Genomic DNA, 23,279 nt, shown 5'->3' on the forward strand with positions numbered 1-23,279 from the left:
CATCTGACAGGTAACCATAGTAACGTCACTACTCTATTGCCTCCGGAATCATTATTTTCTCTTAATTCTCTTAGCTTTTGTCTTTGTGTCAGGTGTGCTGCCTTCAAGTCCTCTTGGGAAGTTCCCACTCACACGCTCTGAAGTCGTAATGAGGATGTGGTGTGCATTTAAATCATTTTGGTCAAAAAAAGGGAACACATTGATGTACTCTGCGATTCCTTTATCACTAACTGACAAAGAGAAGCTTTTAAGGTCTGGTGCAACACAATGAAAGGTAAATGCACATTAGGCGTGTAATTGATCATATGTGTATGATATTCTTTTTGAAATTCATAGGAAATGAAGGTTGGGTTCACAAGCCTGTCACATCCGACTGGCTAAATAAGCCAAATTGAGCAAAAGTGCTCAAGATTGGTACAAAATGAATGGCAGATTCAATATGTAAATATAAACTTGACGTTGCAGTTGTTACAAGGTAAAGGTGGATGAAATGACTGATATGAAAGATACCCCAGAGGTGTTACACGACTGGCCTTGTGCCACACAGCAGAATGTGTGTAGGACGAGAGAAGGACAGACCTGAGGAGACAGGAGGAGGGAGGGCTTCTGCAGCCTTCCAGACAGCTCACTACATCCACACTAGGGTTGCCAGATCTGCTTTTAAAACAAGCGCAATGTCCAACCAAAACTAGCCCAACACTAGTCCAGTGATCCTAGGCCAAAAACATAAAAATAGGACACTACCAAAATTTACTAATTTTACAGCCGCCGTTATACGTTATATTCGTCATCTTCTTGCAAAGCGACTTTGAGTTCTTGAAAAGCGCTATATAAATTCAATTTATTATTTTTGTTATTATTGCTTTTCTTATTAAAACTGGTTGTATAGTAATAATAAAGACCAGTTGTTTTGTTTTCAGGTTTGTTAAATAAATGTATGATTGAAGAATGAGCTGCTTTTTAAACATTAACATTGTAAAATGTTGACTTGCCTTGAAGAATGACTGCTGATAAACACGTATATATTTACATTAACATTTACATTGAGGCATTTGGCAGACGCTTTTATCCAAAGCGACTTACATTGCATTATCCTATACATTATACATAGGTATCTGCAATCCCCTGGGATCGAACCCACAACCTTGAGCTACAGGAAAGCATATAGGCATATAGGAAAGCATAAATACAGGAAATGTATATAGGCGAATTGGCGAATTTGGCCAGGATGCTGAGGCTTTAGATTCGACACCTAAATACAGTGAGAAACTCTTTGATTTCATTTCCAAAAAGGCAGTTTTGTAAGGCAACACTCTACGAGAAGGTTGTATTTTGTTAACATTCATTGTGTGTTAATTGTGCAATTACTGTTAACAGATAAAGATTTTAAGTTTAAAAGTGTAAAAGTAAATGTTGAAATTAACATGAACTAAGTTTAATAAATGTTGTAGAAGTATATGGTCTTTGTCAGTTCATGCTATCTAATGTATTTACTTAATGGTGAAAAACTGAAATGTTCCTGCAGTTGGGGCACCCTTTGATGTTTTTTTTCACATAAAATGACACCGTATTCTACAAATACACTGTAAAGCAATCCTGTAAAAAAACTGTAATTTTCCAGTAGCTGGGTCACCTGTAAAAAACGAAATGAAAGTACAATTCTGTAATTACAGTTTACAGTAATTGTTACTCTACAGCTTTATCATAAGTGATTATGTAATACTTAATTTTAACTTAGTTCTTTGTTTCAAATGTATTTAATAAAAAATTCAAGAATTCTGTATATAAAGCTATAATATTTGTGGCGTAGTGGGCAAAGTTTTGTTTTATTTATAGCTTTAGTGTCAGAAATTTGAACTTTGAACTTAAACACTTGTGACTCAAACTTAGCCTGGAACGTGCCATTAAACATTAATCAGGCTATTGGCAGAATGAGAAAAGAAAGGTAAAAATTATATTCAACCATCATTTCTTGAACCAGCATTATTTTTTTCTCTTTTGCTCTTTTGTCAGTAGAGGTCTTGGTAGCTGTCTGAGCACAGACCCTTTTAAACTCCCGTGTCTCTCTCACTCATTCTGTCCTCTCCCATGAGAAAAGCCCACCTGCAAACCCAGAGTGTGAGATGAAAGGTGGATGGCTGTTGGCGTTTAGTGCGTTCTAAATGGACACACACTTTTACTTCTTCCAACGGGCAAGCACACCTAGCCAGTCTTGTAGTCACAGAGCATCTATCTAGCACACGTTGATAATGACTGAACTTGCCTCACGGGTATAAAGGTAAATCAGTACCAAAACTTGAGAGCATGTAGATTTTAATTTGTGAAGATGTAAATTATTTGTACATGTACACTCACAGCCCCAATATGAAAACTTGTCAAATTAAAAACTGAAGTTGGATGTTGAGATTTGCACTCTGGGTTTTTCCTGCCGTTACGGGGCTGTGTGGCTCAGCCCCATGACGTCATCAAATGCCGCTCCTTGTCTCGCCTCTGAGCTTTCAAGTGCACAAGTGCAACGGGTTTATCGCGAAAGTAGCAAAAGTCAAGGCGGGACGATTTGAAACTGCAGTGACAGGTTTGAGAGGTTGCAGATGCCTATTTGTGGTTGCAATTCAAATCTGAATCTACTGATTTACCTTCATACACGGGAGACAGGGGTAAGTAGTCACCTTTTACTCTAGTGAATGTTGATTTATTTCTGCCTTCATTTTTTGGCTATGAAAGACGATTGAACAATTCCCCATTACTGCCGGGATAAAAAAAAGATAGTGTACATACAATACAGGATGACCTTTTCTTACAAAATGCCCCAATGGCATCACAATAGAAGCTGTCATTAAACAGCCAGACAGTTAGACTCTTCAGCTAAATGCAAGTAGTAAAATAAATATATTACATAACAACCGCAACAATGAAACAGCAGACATTTTAAATACTGTATAATACATTATTCAATGTACAATCTATGCGAAAGCCTGACCCAATAAACTGTGACAAATAAGAATTTGTGCGTCTAGATTTTTGACTGCAAACCTTATATTTACTGACTAATAGCCCGTGTGACAACTAGCCCCTTCCCTCAGGCAAGAATCACAGTTTGTATCCATCTTCTAATATCACTGTCCAGCTCCACCCTCTCTCTGTTGAAGAGGTGGTATACACTGATGAAGTGATGTGGATGAACGAGTGTGGGATGCTTTGAGATAATCTATCTGACAGCCTGACAGAGCAGAGCACTTTTCTCCTCTTTCCTCGTCCTGGTCATCTCTGCAGCTTCAGTGCTGCTCACTTCTGCCTCGCTGCTTCAAAACATTCCAAGTCAAGCGTTCTGCAGCATTCAGTTCCACACTGAAACAACTAGTCCAACCATACAGCCTCACTGCTCGATAACACATCAAAACAGCCTACTTCAGCATGCAGACACTGAGGGCTTTTAGTTTAACCCTGCCCATTTTTATTCTGGTCATTAAAGGTCCAGTCTATGAAATCTAGCGAATTGCAATCAACAGCTCACTCCACCCCTCCCTTTCGAAGCACTATGGGGGGCTGACACAGGACTAAGATGTCACCCTGTTTTACCCAACGTATTTACGAAGCTGTTCTGTAGACCAGTTTGTCTGTTTATGCCGGGGCCTCACCAAAAGATAATTGGGCCAGTTTTTCCCCTTCCGACAATCCTAGGTAAAGTCCCGATGAGTTTAAACTGCTCCCACATTATCTCGTCTGATTTTCCTGTGGTTTGACGTGTGTTAAGAGTGAATGAACCTGATCGGAAGAACATCGGAGCTGCCCCGATCGCAAATCCTAAATATATGTGGGGTAAACCCAGAGGACAAACGCAATAGAAAACGACTTGATTGTCACGTGGAACAAACCGATACCCAATCAGAAAGCCAGCTGGTAGAAGCATGACAACCGTAGTCATGACTTCATCCAAACCCTTCTTTTATCTGTCAATCTTCTGTCGAAAGCATTACAAACACTATCATCACAATCACAAATAATTTCAATTAAAAAAATCTGGTTATTTACTAGTGACTGTAGTGGTAGGTCTAGTGGAGCTAGTGAGGCATGTGGACTCTTCAGGTGTCAACATTTATTTAGTAGAAAACTGTGAAGACATAAATACAACAATATTTTTCAATAAAATTATACCTAGTGATGTGCCACCTGAAATGCTTTGGACGTTTTTTCTTTCAATAGATACTCCAAAAAATGACACACTGGTCCCTGTAACATATTTTTTAAATAAAGGTCCCCATTAAAAAAGAAAAGCACCATTAACCTACAGTCATAGAGCAATGCAACATTTCTGTGAGAACCAAATGATAGCTTACTTTTTTGTTCCACAAGTAACTAAGCTTTTAATAATAAAATAAAATAAATGCATTTTCATTTTTGGGTGAACTATTTAAGTCAATCCAAATGTATTTTTGTTTATGTTGCATTACAGTGTTGCATTGTGGCAAAGCAGCTGTACAGTACATATTTATTAATTCAAATAGTAGTGACACAAGCAGGAACAAAATGGAAAAGAAATGATATAAATATTATTGCAAATGTTTTAATAAGATGTGCATTGACAAAATTTTATTAAACTGTGAGTATCAAATGTATTTAACATGAACTCTCAAAAGTAATCAAAATAGAAAGATGTCTGAATTGATGGCATCTACAGTACATCCATTAATGTCGATGTATTGCTTTTTTCAGACTGTTAATAATTCATTTTGTCTAATTAACATTAATAAACCTCAAACGACTAAGAATATAAAGTGACAGTATATATAGTACGCTGATCAATTATTGTCTTATCTAGTGTGGAATGAATTCTGTACTTATAGAATAAATGAAGTGATTTGCTTTTGTTGATTTGCATTCATTAATTAACTAGTTACATTATTCCCCAAAATCACATTCATTAAAAATCATACTTAGTATTTACATTTTGTAATTAGTTTGGAATAATCAAACCTTCAGGCAATCTTTAGAGAACACGTAAGACTGGCTGAAAGTCTCAAATCTCTTCCCTAACATTTGTATTTACAGCTTTTCCACTACAAAATCATTTCCACACCATTAAGTAAAGTGTCCATGCCACACACCACTCTCACCACATATCTACTGTAAACCAAAACACAAGCACTCGAAAGATCTTGTTTTCCTTCAGTGCCATTACACCCAATCAACTGTATGGGCCATTTTCATAGACGCCACAGAGGCACACTTCAGCCACCGAGCTTTCCTGTGGAGTCAATTCCACACAGCTCGCCTGTGTATGTGAAGCACAGATCAAATAATGCACTGATGGCTGATTGTGATGCATAATGTTGTGTGCTCTGCAGAAATGCGATGGGCTGGTATTGAGCTTCCCTGCGCTCTGTGTTGGCATATGAGTTTTTATGTGCTCTTGTATTAAGCAGGTTGAGCTGGAGGGGGAATTCAGTAACACTTGACCTGTTTCACTGAGTCACAGTGAAAAATGGGAGGAGATGGTGGGGGAAGAGAGATAGACGCTGAGGAGACCAAGGGGTCTGGGGCGGAAAGGGTGCTGGGGCGAAGGCAGATGAAATGTGAAGGGGAAAGAAAGAACAGCTGGGAAGGCCAGCAGGCAGAGAGATGACACTGTCCCCCTTTCTCTCTCTCTCTCTCTCTTTATCTATCTTTCTCTCTCGCTCTCCTTGTATACTCTCTTGTCCTTCATAGCTTAGCCCTTTGGCTCTTCTGGTTGTTCAGACGCTTCTGTCTTCTTATTATTGAAGCTGGAAAAGGCAGTTAGATTGTTTTACGCTTGTGCCACTGTTTGATGGCGGTGACATGTGATGCCATGCTGCCAATCAGTGAGGTTGTCATGGTCGGTTCAATTTTCCACACATCTGTGAATAAAAGGTACGTCTACCCTCAGTCTCAGACGGCATGCACCGCCCTGCAGACAATTCACTGACCGCATGATGCATATTGCACACAAAACTTAACAGCACAAGACAACAACATTGTCTAAAAAATGTACTAGCTTGAGATTATGTAGGGAATGTACAGGCAGCCGGTTGTTATCGCAGAAATAGCGACGCGAAGCAGAGGGTCTTGTATCACACTGAAGGGGCTTATTCTGCGATAACAGCCGGCCGGGTTACAGTGTGTTATTAGTTTTGAGGGGTTGTTATTTGAAAATAACAACCCTTGGAATGTCGCGACTGGCCAATCAGAATCAAGCGTCCAAATGAGCCTTGTAATAAGAATTCTTAAAGGGATAGTTAACAAAAAAAGTATTATTTCATTATTTACTCATTGTCAGGTCATTCCAAACCTGCATGACTTTATTTCTTCTGTAAAACACAAAGTAGATATTTTGAAGAATGGTGGAAAGCAAACAACATTGCCCCCATTTACTTCCATTGTATGGACACAAAACCACCCAGACATTTTTCGAAATATCTTCTTTTGTGTGTCACATACAGGTTTTGAATGACATTAGGATGAATAAATGACATTTTTGTGTGTACTGTCTCTTTAAGAGAATAATAACTGTTATGAATAATAACTGGCAAAATTCAATACAGAAAAAAATATTTTTTTATTTTTGTAAGATATATGTTTTGAACAACATATATTTTGAATGACTTTCTTTCACACTGGTTTATAGTTGCAGTACTATATATTGAAATATTCTTTCTCAACTTTACCCCAGTAGCAGGTAAAAGCAAAACCATCTTTGATTGGCTGTTTTGATGTTGGTCAGGTGGTCTCTTTGTTCTCCAATAAGTTGTGGACCAGACTTTATAACCCAAGTCACATGACTAGCTGAGTAAGACAGAGATACATGTGTCTCCAATTGTAAGTCTGCCTCCATCAGTGTAATTCAATAAGGAAATGCTTAGTGACTGGTAGAAACACAAGAATCTGAATTAGGAGCTATTAAATCTATGTGTACTTGTCATCTATCTTTGTTAAAATGAAGGCTGTTTTGTGTGAGAGAGTGTTTTTATGTGTAAAGCTGGACAGTGCTTGCTCTGTCTAACTGTGGTCATGGCCAGAGCATTTCAGGCAAAGATCTCCCAGAATGCCCTGCAGCCCAAACAGAGCGGGGTGCTCTGTGACATGCTGTATTTCAGAAATAACTCCTCATCAGGCATGACGGCCACTCTCTTACTTATTTATTCAGCGGGACTTGTGGAAAACACACACACACAGAGCCAAGCTGAGCCAAATCACAGATGTCTATTTGGATCATGGGTCCACCCAGAACAGTGATGTAACACTCCCACTCGCAGTTCATTCCCCTGTCAGCCATTTTTAGATTGCTTGATGCCGGATAAATGTCTTGGTTCATGTTGTTCCAAATTTTATAGGTTAGCTTCCACTTCCCTTGAGCTGTACACCCATTTCTTTATGTATATTTAGACGAATGTCATTTGTGCTTTAGGCAGCCTACAAAACTGACCTTTTTACTCAAATCGTGAGCCCCGGGACAGGAAATACCGGCTTGTATTGTGCGCTTTGTATAAAACCAGCCAGGTGGCTATTCTCTCATTCTAGGATTTAAGTTTCGGTAGTCAGACATTCCTGTCTCTCTTCACGAGAAATTTAACACAATTGTCTTTGTTGTTCTTTCTATTATCTGTTCGGGTCCCTACAGATACAACAAAAGATACGATTCGTTCGAAGACAATATGGCTTTGTCTCTGATGTCAGACATAAATAGTGTGCCTTACATAATGAGTCATCATTTTGTCTCTTCATCCTGCTATTTTGGCCCAGATGGTTATCAGAGATCACCTGTGGCACAGAGGTATGCCTCTGGCTATTGCATTTACTAAAACCTACACGAGCCGGTGGCCAGCTGGAGTTGTGTTTCAAACCATTACAGTGCTTTGTGAACGATGGCCGGTTTCCTCATACCGCTCAGGTTTTGGGTGTTGAGACACAGACCAGAGGAGCTGTTTGTAGGCCAGACGGAGAGATATTAGTCATTAGGGCCCATAGCTGCAGTGGACCTGACATTTCCAGAAATTACTATTGCCAGCCATTCTTGAACCTAATGCAATTTAACCTAAAATAAATGTATAGGCGATTTTTCTGACACTGAGATGACAGGACATGTCAGTGTCGCGAACGCCTTTGCGCCGTTTCTAATCCACTATGACAGGTCTGACAGTGTTTTCTGACAAGAGCTGGGGGAGAACTTACTTAACAGATTGACCAAAACACATCTCAGGGATAAAATCCCTTTCCTTGACGTTGTACTGATGAAAAATAGAGCCACGGTAATGCATTTTTCAGATCTCTTGTGAAACTCTATTGTATTTTTTGTTATTCTTGCAAGTTTAGTCTAGTATTTTGTCATTCTGCTCAGTGATTCAAAAATAGTGATACGCATTTAGTTAGATTTGTTGAGACGAGACAGACCTGTCCTGATTTCATTATATAAAAATGTCTCAGCAAATTGAACCGGTATAAAACTAAACACAGTAGGGCAATTCCTTGATAATATCAACCTTAAGACGAACAAGTTTTTCAGCATACTGATACTTTAGATGTTACTATCTGGTGGTTTGATGTCTCTCGTAAGGCTTTTAAAGCTTTTTTGCATGTTTTAAAGGCATTGATTTTCAATATTCAGGTAAGTAAGTTGTCACATCAACAACAATCGATATTCCTCATAAATGAGCACGTGAAAATGAAACACATAACAGCTATTTTATGTTCTATGAGGAGTCATTCCTTATTTATTTGTTGGGTGTTATTGACTCTGGTTGTACTTTTTATTTAACCGAAATCCTACAAAGTACCTTGTCTCTCAAAAACATGCATTCAAATTGAATTTTCTGCGCTTTTAAAATAGAAAACTTGTGGATAGACTATTTTTCTGATGTCTGGACTCTATCATTGGGGGTTTAGTAAAATATAAACACATACTTCAATACACTAGTAAAAAATGTATTCTCTGAAAATTTACATTCAAGTTTTCACTGGCAAAAAAACCCAGTTGGAATTGCAAAGTTTCAGAACAAATTCAGTTTTACAGATATGATCTATTTCAGAAAAATAAAGATTTTTGACCCACTGTATTTCGCAAAATCTAATAATGTTAATCATAGAATGTTATCAATACTCATGATGATACTAAATACCATCCAGCATTATTTAATGGAATTTAACCTATAATGTTTAGGTCGGGCTAGCCCGGGGTGTTGCAATCTTTCAAACAGCACAAAACTGCATTTTTTATGCCTCGGTGAAGCACACTGATTTATCTCTGTACCACAGATAAAGATGAAATGAACTCTTTGTGAACTGGATGGGAACATTGATTCCATGCTTTTGCCAGTGTCAGTGCCATGAGGACAGCCTTCAGTCATCACTCCTATGCATCTCATCACTGATACTTTACTTAATGACGCGAATTGATTACTTTTCATCCGCTGACACTCGCGAGTCACCCGGGAGACAGTTGCCATGGCACTACACTGCAAGATCCAAGATCCGTCTCCATGGCAGCTCTGACAGAAGGGTACAGTGTGGTGAGATGGTCAAATGTGAAGGTTGTGAAAACTCTCCTCCAGTGTGGCTTGAATATGATGCAATCTAACATAATATTTGGTTGATTTATGAAATGTTGAGGCCTTTAACCTGTTTTTATTGCAATAGTGGCCTAGTTAAATTTTATAGAGAGCAGATTTTACGGCATTAGATCAGGTTTTGATTCATGTTTTTAGTTTGTGAGGTTGTGGTAGTATTTGTTTCAGAGAGACGGAGAGATTTTGAAAGAGATTACGGGAATGGGACCATCAAAGCCATTTATGGAATCCATGGCATATTCAGTTAATAAAAAATGCCTTCGCTTGAAACATCAAATGGATCAGATAATGTTTTTCTTAATTTACTTAATCTAAATTGACGCAATACATTTAAAGCCAACTGACAGCATGAGAATGTTCATCTCAACTCTTGTTTGGCTGCATTATTTAAAGAGATAGTTTTAAAATTCTTTCAGCATTACTCACCCTCATTCCAAACCTGTATGACTTTCTTCTCTCTGCAAAACATTTGGAAGAATGTTGGCAACCAAATAACATTGGCCGCCGTTGACATTTCTTGTATGAACCAAAGCTGTTGAGAGAGAGTCGCGTCAACTGCTTTGACTTCCATGGAACCGGTTTTTTAACAGCAATGGCGGTTCACGGAGTCTTTCAATAGTTCCCAGAAGTTACTGGCAACGCATGGAGCTACAACAAAACAGACCAATGGAGATTAACTTTTAACACATATAAAGATGTAACTCATTTAAAGAATATAAAATAATTAAAAGAAAAAAACACAACGCCCTGGAACAATATGAAGGCTCCGTGAATCATGTGACGCATGTGAAATTTTTGAAATCCTGTTGTATATGTTTATTCCATACCCAGGCATAGGACAGATATAACAGATTTGACAAGCAATTTACAGATTTACAGACATAGTAATTGCTATTAAAATCAATGCACCTAAACCATGATTCTCATTCTTGGCATGTGTATGTCTGTGCCCATTATTCTGTTATTAACTGTATTTCTGCGTCTTGGTGGTTCTTCAAACACAGGCTAGTGTTGGCTTGTGTCTGTGACAGGATTCCAACAGTGGCCTTCTTTTTGCTTCACTGCTCTGTTTCTAGGTCTGATGACACTAATATAAGCTGTAAATATAAGCTGCACGGTTTCTTGCAGTATCTAACACACAGATTCATTATAATATAGCGGAGTGTTTACTGGGCCAGGGCCAATAGCTTAATGAGCAATCATTTCACATAATAAATGAGAGACAGAGAAAGAGAGAGAGACAAACTGACAGAGGAAGAGCATAATATTTATCAATGCAGCATGTGAATTACCCACAAAAACTACACACCCCAAGCACCTATGGCAGAAAAGGACAACATGGACAGCTATAATGATCGCTATTGTGCCTTCTCTCTCTCTCTCTCTCTCTCTCTCTCGCTCTCTCTCTCTCTCTCTCTCCCTCTCTCTCTCTCCCCCTCTCTCTCTCTCTCTCTCTCTGCTCAGTTATTTTGGTAGCAGATAATGGAGTGGGTGTTGTGGTGCAGTATAAAGCTACAGATTCACTTGTTAGGACACAGTAACTCAGTATCATTAAAGACTTTTTCATCTGGTGTGCAATTAAAGGTTTGGGCTTGTTTCAGATACAACGTCTGCAATAGACACTAAGGCTTTGGATTGGAGAGTAAAAGCTATTCGCTTGGCCGATGCTTGGTAGAATCTCAGATATTCATGGTCGTGTGGGTTGTGCGGTCGTGGGATTCAGGATTTTTGAAATATTTGAGCTGTATGGTTAAAGTTGTTGTGTGGAGGTGAGTTTGGAACGCAGCCGCGGACTGTGGCAGTGAAACGCTGCAATTACGTCTGCGGCAAGCATGAACGCTCACTAATGAAGCTGAATAACTCCCAGCTATCGGTAACAGGTAAACAAATACACACACACGAGTGAACACACAGCGCAGACACACGCGCAGAGATCGGCCCCTGTGGCTCTATGCGGCTGTGTAATTGGGGTAATGGCCCAGTAATCAGGAGCTGGTTGGTTTAGTAGAGACGCTGCTCAGGCCACAGGCAGGTGCCTTAAACTACAGAACTGTAATATATCTGCATCTCTAAACTGGAACAATCTTTGCACTGCTGCCCAGCAGCCACTGTTAAATGCTAATGCATGGAAATCAAGTAAATGACTTCCTGTGTGTGTTGTTGACAGAGGTTACAAAGGTTAACACATTATCTGCCCCAAGCAGAAAAACATTAACTCATAGTTGGGAGGAAGCACAAAATCTTTGGGAGAAAATGTTATGGTCCTTTCAATCATTTCCAAGCATATTTAAGCAGCCACATACATCTACCAGTCTCCTACAACAGGTCCTCCGGCATTCCTCCACCACACCAATTTATTTTTCATTTTATACAATTCAGCTGAGAGTCGAGTCTCAGGATCAAGCTTGCTTTTAGAACAGCAAGCCAGATTTGTTTACCATTATTAAAGATGACATTTTTTGTTAAGACCAAATAAGTTTACCATTACTTCGTTCGGGATGTTCAAGTCTTGACTAGTAATTTATTGCTGTAACTTAAGATGAAATTGCTTATTTTGTTGACTTAAAGTAAAGTGAAAGCATGTTGCCATGACTTACTGATCACAGCATTTTTGGTGACCAAAAAGTCTGAGACCAAAATCATTAGGCAACTTATTGTAAACATTATGATTGTGAATACTTAACGTGCTGATTTTGGAGACACTCTTAAAAAGTCATTGGCGTGTCTGTCCTAATTTTAGAACTCCTTTTTTTGTGCTTAGAGTATTTCGCAATGCATTTTAGCGCTTAAACTAGCTCCTAAACCTGTGAGGACTCCTAAGTCACTAAGAATCACAACAATCCTTAAATGGCTGTAACACCGGCGGTCCACCTTGAAACATAAACATTTTAGACAGATTTCATAACAATGAGCTTAACCATAAATACTACTAATATCTGCTAACTGTTTATGAGACTAAATTAGCCGAACATATACTGAATTTGCAAAAACAAATCATTTTGTTTATTGTGCTATCATGTGTTTATTGTGTTTTATTTTATTTGTTAACTGTATATTTTAAAGTTATTGTTACTTACTAAAAAAACAGTTGATATTATTTAAAATGCACAATAAAAGTTATTTAGTTTTTAGTATTGCATACGTCTTATCTTAACAGTATTTAGTTTGATCAAATTTATAAAAGAGAGATACAGATGTACGATTATTTCCGGAAAAACATAACAGAGAGTGTGATGGAACTACAGCACGAGCAAGCAGCACATCATCACATTAATCCCTTCGTGTTTTGTACATTTTGCACGTACTTTCCGATTGCCAAAAAAACACAGACATATGACTTAGTTCGATTTACCACGTGCATGTCCAGCATCCACCAAGTGGAGACTCAAAACTAAACTCTTTTACTGCTGTTTAGGAGAGCTCTTAGTGTTAAGATCAAATCTTTTGTGAATATGTGCCCAGATCACTAATCAAAGAAAAACATTGAAATGTTTCTCCTATTGAAACACACAAGGCTCACTTTTTCAAATCAATCCAATTTTTAATGAATTAATGTGGCCCATGTAGCTCCAGTGCATTCTGTCCAAACACTCAAATACTAAGTTATTCATGTATATTGTATGAAGCCATTTTTTTATTATGTTGCTAATATAATTTGTATTAAAAACTGAATAATTCATACACTAACACATAATCGAATGTATTATGCACATAATAGCCAGCACACTATTGGAATAAGCATATACCATGCTGTCCAAATATGCAAATTGAGGGCTTGACACAACAGACACAACAGCTGAAATGATTCTCTAGCGCAGAGGCGATTGAAAAGGTGAAAGATACACAATGAGATGTAGCCAAGCTTTATATCTGCTGCGCTGCTGAAGAAATGAACATGCTCCTCTCTGTTGTTTGTTAGGAGCTCAGTCACAGTCGTAATGATGGAGGCAACACCGAGGGAAAGCATGGTGCTTGCCATTTAATGCTTGATGAGCTGCGTATGGCTGTCTGAAGGTGTTGATGGGACAGGGAATGTATGAGACATGACACATTTAAATATAATCTTAATGACTGAGAGAAAACTTGGGGAAAGTAAAGTGTGGTGTTTCCTCTACACGTCATTAGCAGGTTATGTGTGTGTGTGTGTGTGTGTGTGTGTGTGTGTGTACGAGGCTATAAGAGATCACAAGTTTAATTCCCAGGGGAATTCATAATTGAAGATTATGACACCTGTGAGAGCTACTTTTGTGTGTGCGTGCGTGCGCGTGCATATGTATGTAGCTTAACCTTAAAATGAATCTGTCCCCACATCTGAGCTAAAACCGTTACAAAATATGTGAAGACCTGAAGATCCTCAACTGAAAAATATGATTCACACTACTTGACTATTTAAAGTTGAACTTTTCACTTCAACTATTTATAGTAGTGTACATTTTAAAGTGACCCAATTATTGTGTTTTTAATCAATAATTTATGTTCCAAGTAGTGTATTCATCATAGTGTTTATATGATAGTGTCTTGGTAAACCCGACAGTGTGGGTACCAAATATCCCCAAAGATATAGTTATACCAGTAATTTTTACCTTTAATTAAATTTTTGGTCCCAATGAAGAAAAAAGCGTATAATCAAAAAATAAATGAATCAACTAAATAATGTTGTTTTGAAAATGTAAAAATCCGCGGGTTGGGGGATCATACAGTTTGAAACTCCCCATAAATCATGGAAGCCCAACTTTGTATGTGAGCACATGTGTGTTTACTGAACAAAATCAGAATGCTACGAAATCAAATGATTGGCCGAAATGTTGAAAAATCGCATGTGTGACATCAGCAGATTCTCAGAGCCGTGGGTGTTGAAGGACCAGTGACCTTGGAGATCCTGATCTGGCCTCCTCCTGTGGCTACTGTTGGCTGCCATAACACGCAGTGGCAGAAACCTTACTGCATCCCCAGAGAGACTCACACACACATGGACACGCAGAGACGCTGTGTCGCTGACAGCAGTTTAATCCTCAGACAGTTTAAATGCATGGGCTGACTCTGGACTTCAGCTGTGATTAGAGCCAGGTCACATGATGAATGAAAATAAACGCATGCACGCACACACACACTTATGTGTGCCGGACAGTCACTATAAAGGTTGATCGGGTGAGTCAACTGTATGTGTCATGTAGTATTCACTGCACTGTAGCAAGAGTCAAATCAATGGTGAACCATGTATCCCTTAAACGTCAGAGGTCAAGAATGCATCAGATCACTTTTGCTTTAAACTGGAAATTCTGTCATCATAATGTATATCCACCCTCAACACTCATGACTTTTTCTGGTTAACACAAAGTATCAAAGAGTCAAAGGTTCTTATTTATAACTAAATTCTTGAACAAAAAGTGTATATATATCAGACTTTGAACCCAGATTTTCTCGCACACTATACAATAACTGTACCACTAAGGTACAGTATCACACCACACACAGAACTACAAAGGTGTTAAAAGCACAAAGTGTTTTATCTCAAGCACTAAGTGGTCCAGGAATACCACTAGTGATCTTTCAAAAAGGAAAAAGAAATGTCCGTGATAATGAACACATTCACTGTCATTCATCCACCTGAGGCAGTTTCCAGGTTTCACACCAGCTTCAAGCACAGCTGAGGCTGTATCATCTGTGTGTGGGGGTGAGATGTGAGGTGGGATAGGAGGTTTGTCTTTGAGTTTTCGCTGTCAGACATGTCATCATCCCTCTTTGATCTCTCTCTCTTTTACGGTTAGACACCAGGATGCAATGTCTTATGGAAGATTTGCTCTGATGTCACATTCCACTCAGTCAGAATGGATGCTTATAATCTAAGTCCATTAAGCGTGGATCTGAAAGGCTTGCACACACACACACTCAATCTATTTGCAGTTTTGCTTTGACAGGGCATCATGTCTATGGCCATAATCCCTCTAATTGCATGTGTCTTTTCACATTGACACATCCATAATTCACCTTAAATTGTTTATTCAACAAATTAATCCCATCAACCTGCCACTTTAGACAAACTGTGTGAAATAGGATTGCTGCGGCAGAGATGGGTCACGTGACCCGATGCTAATCACCGTAACTGAATTATTGTATAGTGTAGTTTATTGAGCCCAAAAGCTTTCAAAATGCTTTTAGTTTTATTTACACTGCACTTAGAACAGAAGCCGCCGCGAAAGGTAAACACAACTACACGTGTTTATCGATGTTCTGGTTTTGACAAACAGGAAGGGGAATTTTGTGTTAAAACTCACTGTAGTTTGTCTGTTTACTTTAGAGAATCGTTTTACTTCATGAGTCTGAAGTACACAAACCCTCTCTCTTCTCTCAACAGGTAGTGGTCTAGCTTTTGTTGAAACTAGTAGCTTTTTTATTAAGCACCTATAGGTACTATTGCTCTTTTATGACATATCGCTTATTGCTCCGTGAATTCTTTAAAAGTCGCTTTGGATAAAAGCATCTGCTAAATGACTAAATGTAAATGTATTCTGGGTGGGTGTTTGGAATCCCTTTGTGTATGTGGTATGTGTGGGGTACATTTGGGAAATGTTGTGCTGTTATTTAAATTCAAATACATTTTGATACTTTTTCCCTGTACACATACATTCAATAGATATTTTTTTTCTGTCTGTGTGTTCCCTGGGAATTGAAACCATGAACTTAATGCTGCTATCTCAGTTCTCTACCCGTTGAGCTATATTTGGGCAATTCCATTCAAATGTCAACCATAAGATGCCTTTTTACCAAAGGTTTTCACAATACTGATAGGTCAGATGTCAATATTTGGTGGTTTAAAAACCCATGTGAGGTCTCTCTTAAAGTTTTAAAGCATCTTTTAAAGCTAGTTTTCAAAAGTCAGATAAGTGAATTGTCCAATTGATAACAGTACGTACTCCTTATACGTAAATGGGTACATGAACGTTACAATAATGAACTCTTTTGTAATCTATGAATAGCCATCCCCTCTCCATTTGTTTGGTATTATTGCATCTAGTTTGCACATTTTTATTCACAACAATTCTACAAAGTACACTCTTAAAAAAAGGTGCTAAAAAGGTTCCTCACAGCGATGCCAAAGAAGAACCTTTTTTGCCACAAAGATCCATTTGTTAAACAGAAAGCATTCTTCAGATGTTAAAGGTTCTTTATAGAACCTTTTGAAGCACTTTTTTTTAAGAGTGTTTTTTGTCTCATATGTAGCGCATGAATTGTGTCCTGTTTTAAAATAGAAACTTGTGCACAGACTGAAGTTTTATCATAAGGGGTTTAGTAAAAATAAATTTAAATATATTCAATATATATTAGTATATTTATATTTCAAGTTTTGACTAAAAATGTCAAATCCGTATCACTGGAACTGCCCATCTAGTTTTAAAGTTCACCTTGATTTAGTCAATAAAAACAGATGAAGTTTGATGTCATATCTAAAATAACCTATGGTGATGAATGATGTTTCATAGTTGAGGAAGGTGCTACACTATATCTTCAGCAGGATACAGCACACAGGTCATGTAGACTTTTGTCATTTTGGAGCTCTACGGCCCCAACTGGTAGCTCATGTTGATGAGTAAATATTGACGGAACTTTAGGTGAACTATTCCTTCAACACATGACACAACCATCCCGGTGAATGTGACTTTTTATAGTTACTGCAATATATCTGTGTCCACCATTTCTGTAAACATTGTCACGTGGAGGCTCTGCCTGAGAGTCTCTGGACTTGAGAGTTCATAAACTGTCACATTGATGAATGATTGAGTTCTTTCCCCTGTAGTCGCTTTCTTGAGCCATTGCTTCATAACACACACTCTGTCCATAGTCTGCAGTGACCTTCAATTCCTTTATACACCTCATCTTCTCTCTCTTCATCTTTTTGTGTGTAAGGTTTACTGCTAAGGCTCTTCAGCCCCTGAACTAACTGTCTGCCTGGTTGTGTTTTTAGACTTTGCTCATTCTATTTGTCTCTAGTTTGTACTGGAACGTTTTCTATTTTTATGACCTGTGTGTAATGCAGTGTTTATGTGCGAGTGTGCATGTACAGTCTGTGATAATATGAGTTACCTGCCCGGCCATGTCATCTGCTTAGAGCTGGCAACCTTTTCTCTCGGGGAGTGTGAGAGGAAAGAGCTTTAGGACATTCAAGGGAGATTGACAGTGCAAGACGGAGGGAGTGAAAGAACGACATGTGATTGACAAGGCAGATATTCAGGAAGACGTGACATGCACACATCCTTTTATCCGAAACCTAGCTGTATTTTCAACTCCTCCCCCTTCGAGAGAATTATGCCTTCTGTCCTTGAGAACCAGACGGTGTAGATGGCCTTCGCTGTATTAACGTTTTTATCTTTCTTCTGGACTCTCTCTCCCTCTCTTTCTCGCCAGCGCAGGTATTTCGGCCATACGCCAGACTTGAACCCTGCCTGTCAGCCTAACACCTGCGACACAATTTGAGTGATCTGAGAGAGCAGATATTCTTATACAGTGGTGACATCAGAGAATATGTGACTGGAATACTTGATATTAATGCGTTTCACATTGACCTGGCGCACTCACGCATGGGTTTGTGTAGTTGTAGCACCACCTAATGTACATTGATGTTATTGCATAATACTTTTATATTTATATAATGTTTCATTATAGATGTCAGGTTGCATGAAGGTAACATGTTTACAGGTGTTGTGATGCCATGTTGTAGATTAGCTACATGTAAGGTGCCAAGGTCATAGAGCTGAAACGCAGGGAATGCATACTTGCAAGTCGCTTTGGAAAACAGTGTCTGACAAATGCATAAATGTGAATCACATTTCATTATAATTATAACCATAAGTGACTCTCCGTAGTGCTTATGCATATTGTTACAACATCCTAATGGATCCAAACAGAACTACAAATGAGATTCTAAGATTGCATCTCTAGCCAACCGTATTTGCTGATTAACACTAGGCCTATAGAGCTTTTATTAATAATCGTCCTACTTTGTATGCATGTGAAGGTTTAGATATTAAAAGACGTCAAAATATTTCCCCACACTGACTCAAAATACAGTAGAAAAATCCATTGTGGTCATTTTTAGTGTCGTTTTATAGACGGTTTCATCGGGAACAAAATACACACCTGTTATGTGGTCCAAACTTAACTTCTGGTTAACCTCCACAAAGCATCATTTACTCTTGAGTCGTTTTGACAATTGATACACAATAAAAACAAGGGCTGGGAATCGATTCTGAACTTCTGATTCGATTCCGATTCACAAGCTCGCGATTCGATGTCAATAAGATCAGTAAATATCATATTACAAAGGTAAATAAAAGAATCAAGTGAAGAGCCACAAACATGTATATTAAACTTTAAACACACTTGGGTATATTGATACAGAACAGGTTACATTTAAGATATACTTCCATATGTTGAAAAATAAATTTGTATCAGGGTCTCTTAAAAAAACAACAGCACAACAAGATTTATGCAGTGCTGAAACCTATAGTTGTGTGGTGATATAGTGGAAGAAACCTTGCATGTATGCTATGTGGAAAACTTTGATCCAAGAATGGGCGTTGCATGTCCTGAATCTGTGAAACATGTACTAGATGTTTCTGTGTGATGTCAGAATCTTCAGAAATGTTGCAGAAAGTTTATCTAAGACAGACCTTACAGTAAATCTTTCTATTTGCTTAACATTTATGACTGTAATATATGTATTGTTTTTCATCAAGTGTTGCAAAATAAAGGGTCTTTCTGTTATAGTTTCCTGCAAGATATTTTTTGTTTCAAATTATTCATAGATTCATGACTATTCTGCACCATCAATTCAACCTTTACAATCTTTAAAGAAGTGTTTTATTTATGTAAACATCTGTTAGATTAAACTTTTGTTTTTATGACTTCATCTTGAATTGATCGATATGTGTAGGGTGAAATATATCAGTGTTTCCACAGTTGTGATAGCACATGAGTTTGGAAAGATCTGTACTTGCAGCTCGTAACACACTGACTTCCAAAGTTTAGTTGAAAATCGTTCATTTGTTAAAAGTTAATTCAACTCAATGTAGCTTATTTTACTTGCTAGCAAATTTAGCAAAAAAAATGATGACAAAAAATATCAGACATTTTGTTAGCTCAGTGGTTAGAGCATCGCACTAGCAATGCCAAGGTCGTGGGTCGGATCCCAGGGGATTGCACATACTTAGAAACAAATGTATTATATAGTGTAATGCAATGTAAGTCACTTTGGATAAAAGCGTCTGCCAAATGCATAAATGTAATGTACATTTAAAATTACACAGATGGATGGAAATTGTATTAACATGGAACATGTAACTGTAAATACACGTATGTGTATTTGTATGTGTACCGGATGCCGCTTCCAGTGTAGACACGTTGTAATGCTGGGTTCACACCAAACATGAACAACCGCGTTCCATGCTCTTTTTACGTTTACTTACCAAATTTGACGACAGTCTAAGTTTTAATTTTGTGTGGAGAAGTTTCCATCATGGCGGACGAACATCTTCAGTCAGCTTCGTGCTGCACAGATCTCACGGCAGAAAGCGAACGTGATTGCTACTGAATTGACTCAACCTGTGTTTTAAAGTCGAGGCGACAAATACTCTTGTCAAGTCAACTTACAAACTAGTTGAGACCGTAAAAACTTAACATGTTAAGTTGAATGAACAAATTCAAGTTGAGTCAAGAAAATGAAGTGGGATCAACTAAACCGCTGCATCATTTTTTACATCTTAAAACATCAACTCATCAAACATCACCATTTAGAGAGACAAACTCTCTTACTCTCACTTTGTCTCCCCGTAGATTCTCCACAGCCAGTGAAGGGTGCTGCTACAGGAAGTATTATTGGAGGAATTCTTGGTGTTATCATCCTGCTTGCTATCATTGCAACTGTTGTAGTGATGGTTCGCAAACGGCAGAGGAAAAACATAGAGTGAGTACCTTAAACTTATTCTTTCACTGTTGCATAAAAAAGTATTATGATAGTGATTGGTACCCTGCTTAATAAAAAGTTACATATGAATGAGCAAAACATGTTTCCCTGCATTGATTATCTTCCTATGTGTTTTCACAGTGCTCCACCCACTCACAAACCTCCTCCTATCATGAAGTCTTTTACTTCTGCAGACAGAGTGAGTAAAGGAGAGATACACATACATATTTTATTGGCACAAGATAACTTTAATTCATTTTGGAATTCAGAGTAGGAAATGGTTTCAGTTCTTTTTTGCAAGACAAAGTTAAACAGTGTGATTAGTTTATGCATTCAAATGTGTTTATACTGTGGGTCCTAAATGTCTGAGATCTTAAAAACTAAAATGTTTACCTATAGTAACAAGCAGTTAAAAATGAAGTGTAAAACAAATAAACATTTTGATTTAAAATGAGGAAATATAAGAAACATTTTGGTGCAGATCATGTTAAGATAACGTTACCCTGGGTGAACATTTGTGTTTTTATCTTATAGCCCACCATCGGGGAACCTCTTTCTAATTTTCAAAACACACACAGAGAACAGCCGCATACAGTAAGAACTCAATATTCCTCTTCTAATCCTTTGTGGCATTTAAATAATCATACAAATAATGAATCATACATGTTTAATGGCATGCTTTTTTTCTTGCATTATTCAGGGTTTAATATCCACATACTATAAGCGTGTCTAATATTCATGTGCTTTCACATTACACTCTAACTGCAGTCTCTCGTTTATTGCACTAATCTTACAGAATCTCTCAGCGTATTATGATGAGGGTGATCGTAATGAGACTTCACAACACAGTGCCTCTTATTCCTGGGAGCAGAAAGATGCTCTGTTTCCTGACCACGACGATAGAGAGAGAGACGCAAGGATGGAAGAGGAACATTACTACTCTGTCAATAGAGAGAGTAGCTTTGTGTCGTCCGGTGTGATGGTTTAGGACAGGAGAATCTTGCTGTGCCATATACAGTGGCCCCAAAAAGTATTTAGATACTTAAGTCAGAATCTTACTTGTAGAAACGTATGTTTTACATTAAAGAATATAGTGTAAAATATTAAATAATCTGTACAAGATTGTCCTGAATCTGTGCCAAAATAATTTTTTACTATTACGTTTTCAAATTTTGGTACTTCAGTGTTTGTACTTCACTACATTCTAAAGCATATATTCAACTTATTACTTCACTAAATTTCTTAAAAACATGTTGTTTTTCCTTTTTTTTACTTAAAAAGTAAAATTAATTAAAGATTTTTTATGTAAGTAAAAAAACATCTACTGTATTTATGTAAGGTATGTGGATATACTGTATGCTTTATGATGTAGTAAAGTACAATTTTTCCAAAGTGAAAACATCTGATAAGATACTTGAATATTTTCTTAAATACTGTCAACCTCTGGTTTTACTATTTAACACAATATTGTTCAAAATAAAGGTGTTTAGATCATCACTGGTGCCAAGCATAATGGAACATGTCCATAGTTAATGTGACAAATTGCACATCTTACTCTGTTAAGACACATGTGTGAACTTGAGTATAAAGACTTTTTGGGGCCATTGTACTGTCCAAAAAGAGATGACAGAAGTTTTTAGAGCCAAGTTTTATACTGTAATGTGAACACTAATATAGTGTGGAATGCCTCTACTTTTTATAATCATTAGTATGAAGTATAAGATGAAGTTTTGTACTGTATGACTGTATTTTAAATATCCTTTATTGTACACAATGTTAGCCTTACACTGTATGAGCCCTTCCCGACAGGGGCTCTGTCTTACTGAAACCTCAACATGTGAATGAAGACAATTTTGCTTGATGCGCGCACTTATAAATGTAGCTGTGCACACACACTTTATTTGTCTGTTTGTATCTTGTAACATTTATCTTTTCAAAATTTAGTTTGAAAAAAATCTGTTGTAAAACAAGAAGGGCTTTATATGTTTACTCCTCAATCTTCCAGCCCACCTGATTTAAAATGCTACCTTAAAAGATTTAGTTTTTTGTATTGATTTCTTGATTTAGAACAAAACACTAGATGTTATTATACGCATCCTGTTGACATTTATTTTTATTTAATAGCATTGACTTTTATTTTAGTTTGCTGCTCTGGAGTATTAATCTTTGTCTTTTCCCCTGTCCTTCTATTGATTGTTCACACTCAATAAACAGTGAAAGGGTGATGTGATCTCTGCTTTAAATGGCTGTGTACAGGATGAATACTCACAATATATTTTTTGTTTTATTACTTTATATAGTTTACTATTATTATTATTATTCACTTTCATTTTAACACATTTTCACATTCCTATAATGAGATTTCAGGCCAATATACCAGTAAATTTACCACTAGCATGCATTCATTTGCGTTAAGGATAGTGGAAATCTCAATCCCATCATTATGGTTTTAGTTTCATCATCTTTCTTATAGAAGTTACTAAACCAAGAGTCTGCAACACAATGTCCTCACTTGACAGTGTCATTGTGTAACCAAACCACACGAGGGCGCTCTCTCACAAAATTACACCACAATGTTGTCTAGGCAACAACCTAGGCCACTTCTGCTTCCTGTTAGTATGTGGTGTGTGCAATCTCTCTTGCCATGCACTCAAAAGAACCTACTATTCCAACACAAAAACAGCACCTACTATTAGGCATAGTATAAGTAGACGAATTGGAATGCAGCGCATCTCACAGTC

At 37.7% G+C, this 23,279-nt stretch overlaps 1 protein-coding gene across 1 annotated transcript in view; it reads left to right on the forward strand.

Annotated features, from left to right (window-relative positions):
- LOC306901607 (nectin-2) overlaps positions 1–22,761 on the forward strand; it is a 59,168-nt gene extending 36,407 nt beyond the window's left edge. The window contains exons 7-10 of the mRNA XM_079469495.1: positions 20,409–20,538; positions 20,680–20,737; positions 21,073–21,132; positions 21,335–22,761. Coding sequence (XP_079325621.1) covers positions 20,409–20,538; positions 20,680–20,737; positions 21,073–21,132; positions 21,335–21,526 — 440 coding nt within the window. The 3' untranslated portion in view covers positions 21,527–22,761. The remainder of the gene's footprint in view (positions 1–20,408; positions 20,539–20,679; positions 20,738–21,072; positions 21,133–21,334) is intronic.
- The last annotated feature ends 518 nt before the right edge of the window (positions 22,762–23,279 follow it).

The sequence above is a fragment of the Barbatula barbatula genome (genome assembly GCF_947034865.1).
Source record: "Barbatula barbatula genome assembly, chromosome: 12".
Classification (NCBI taxonomy): Eukaryota; Metazoa; Chordata; class Actinopteri; order Cypriniformes; family Nemacheilidae; genus Barbatula; species Barbatula barbatula.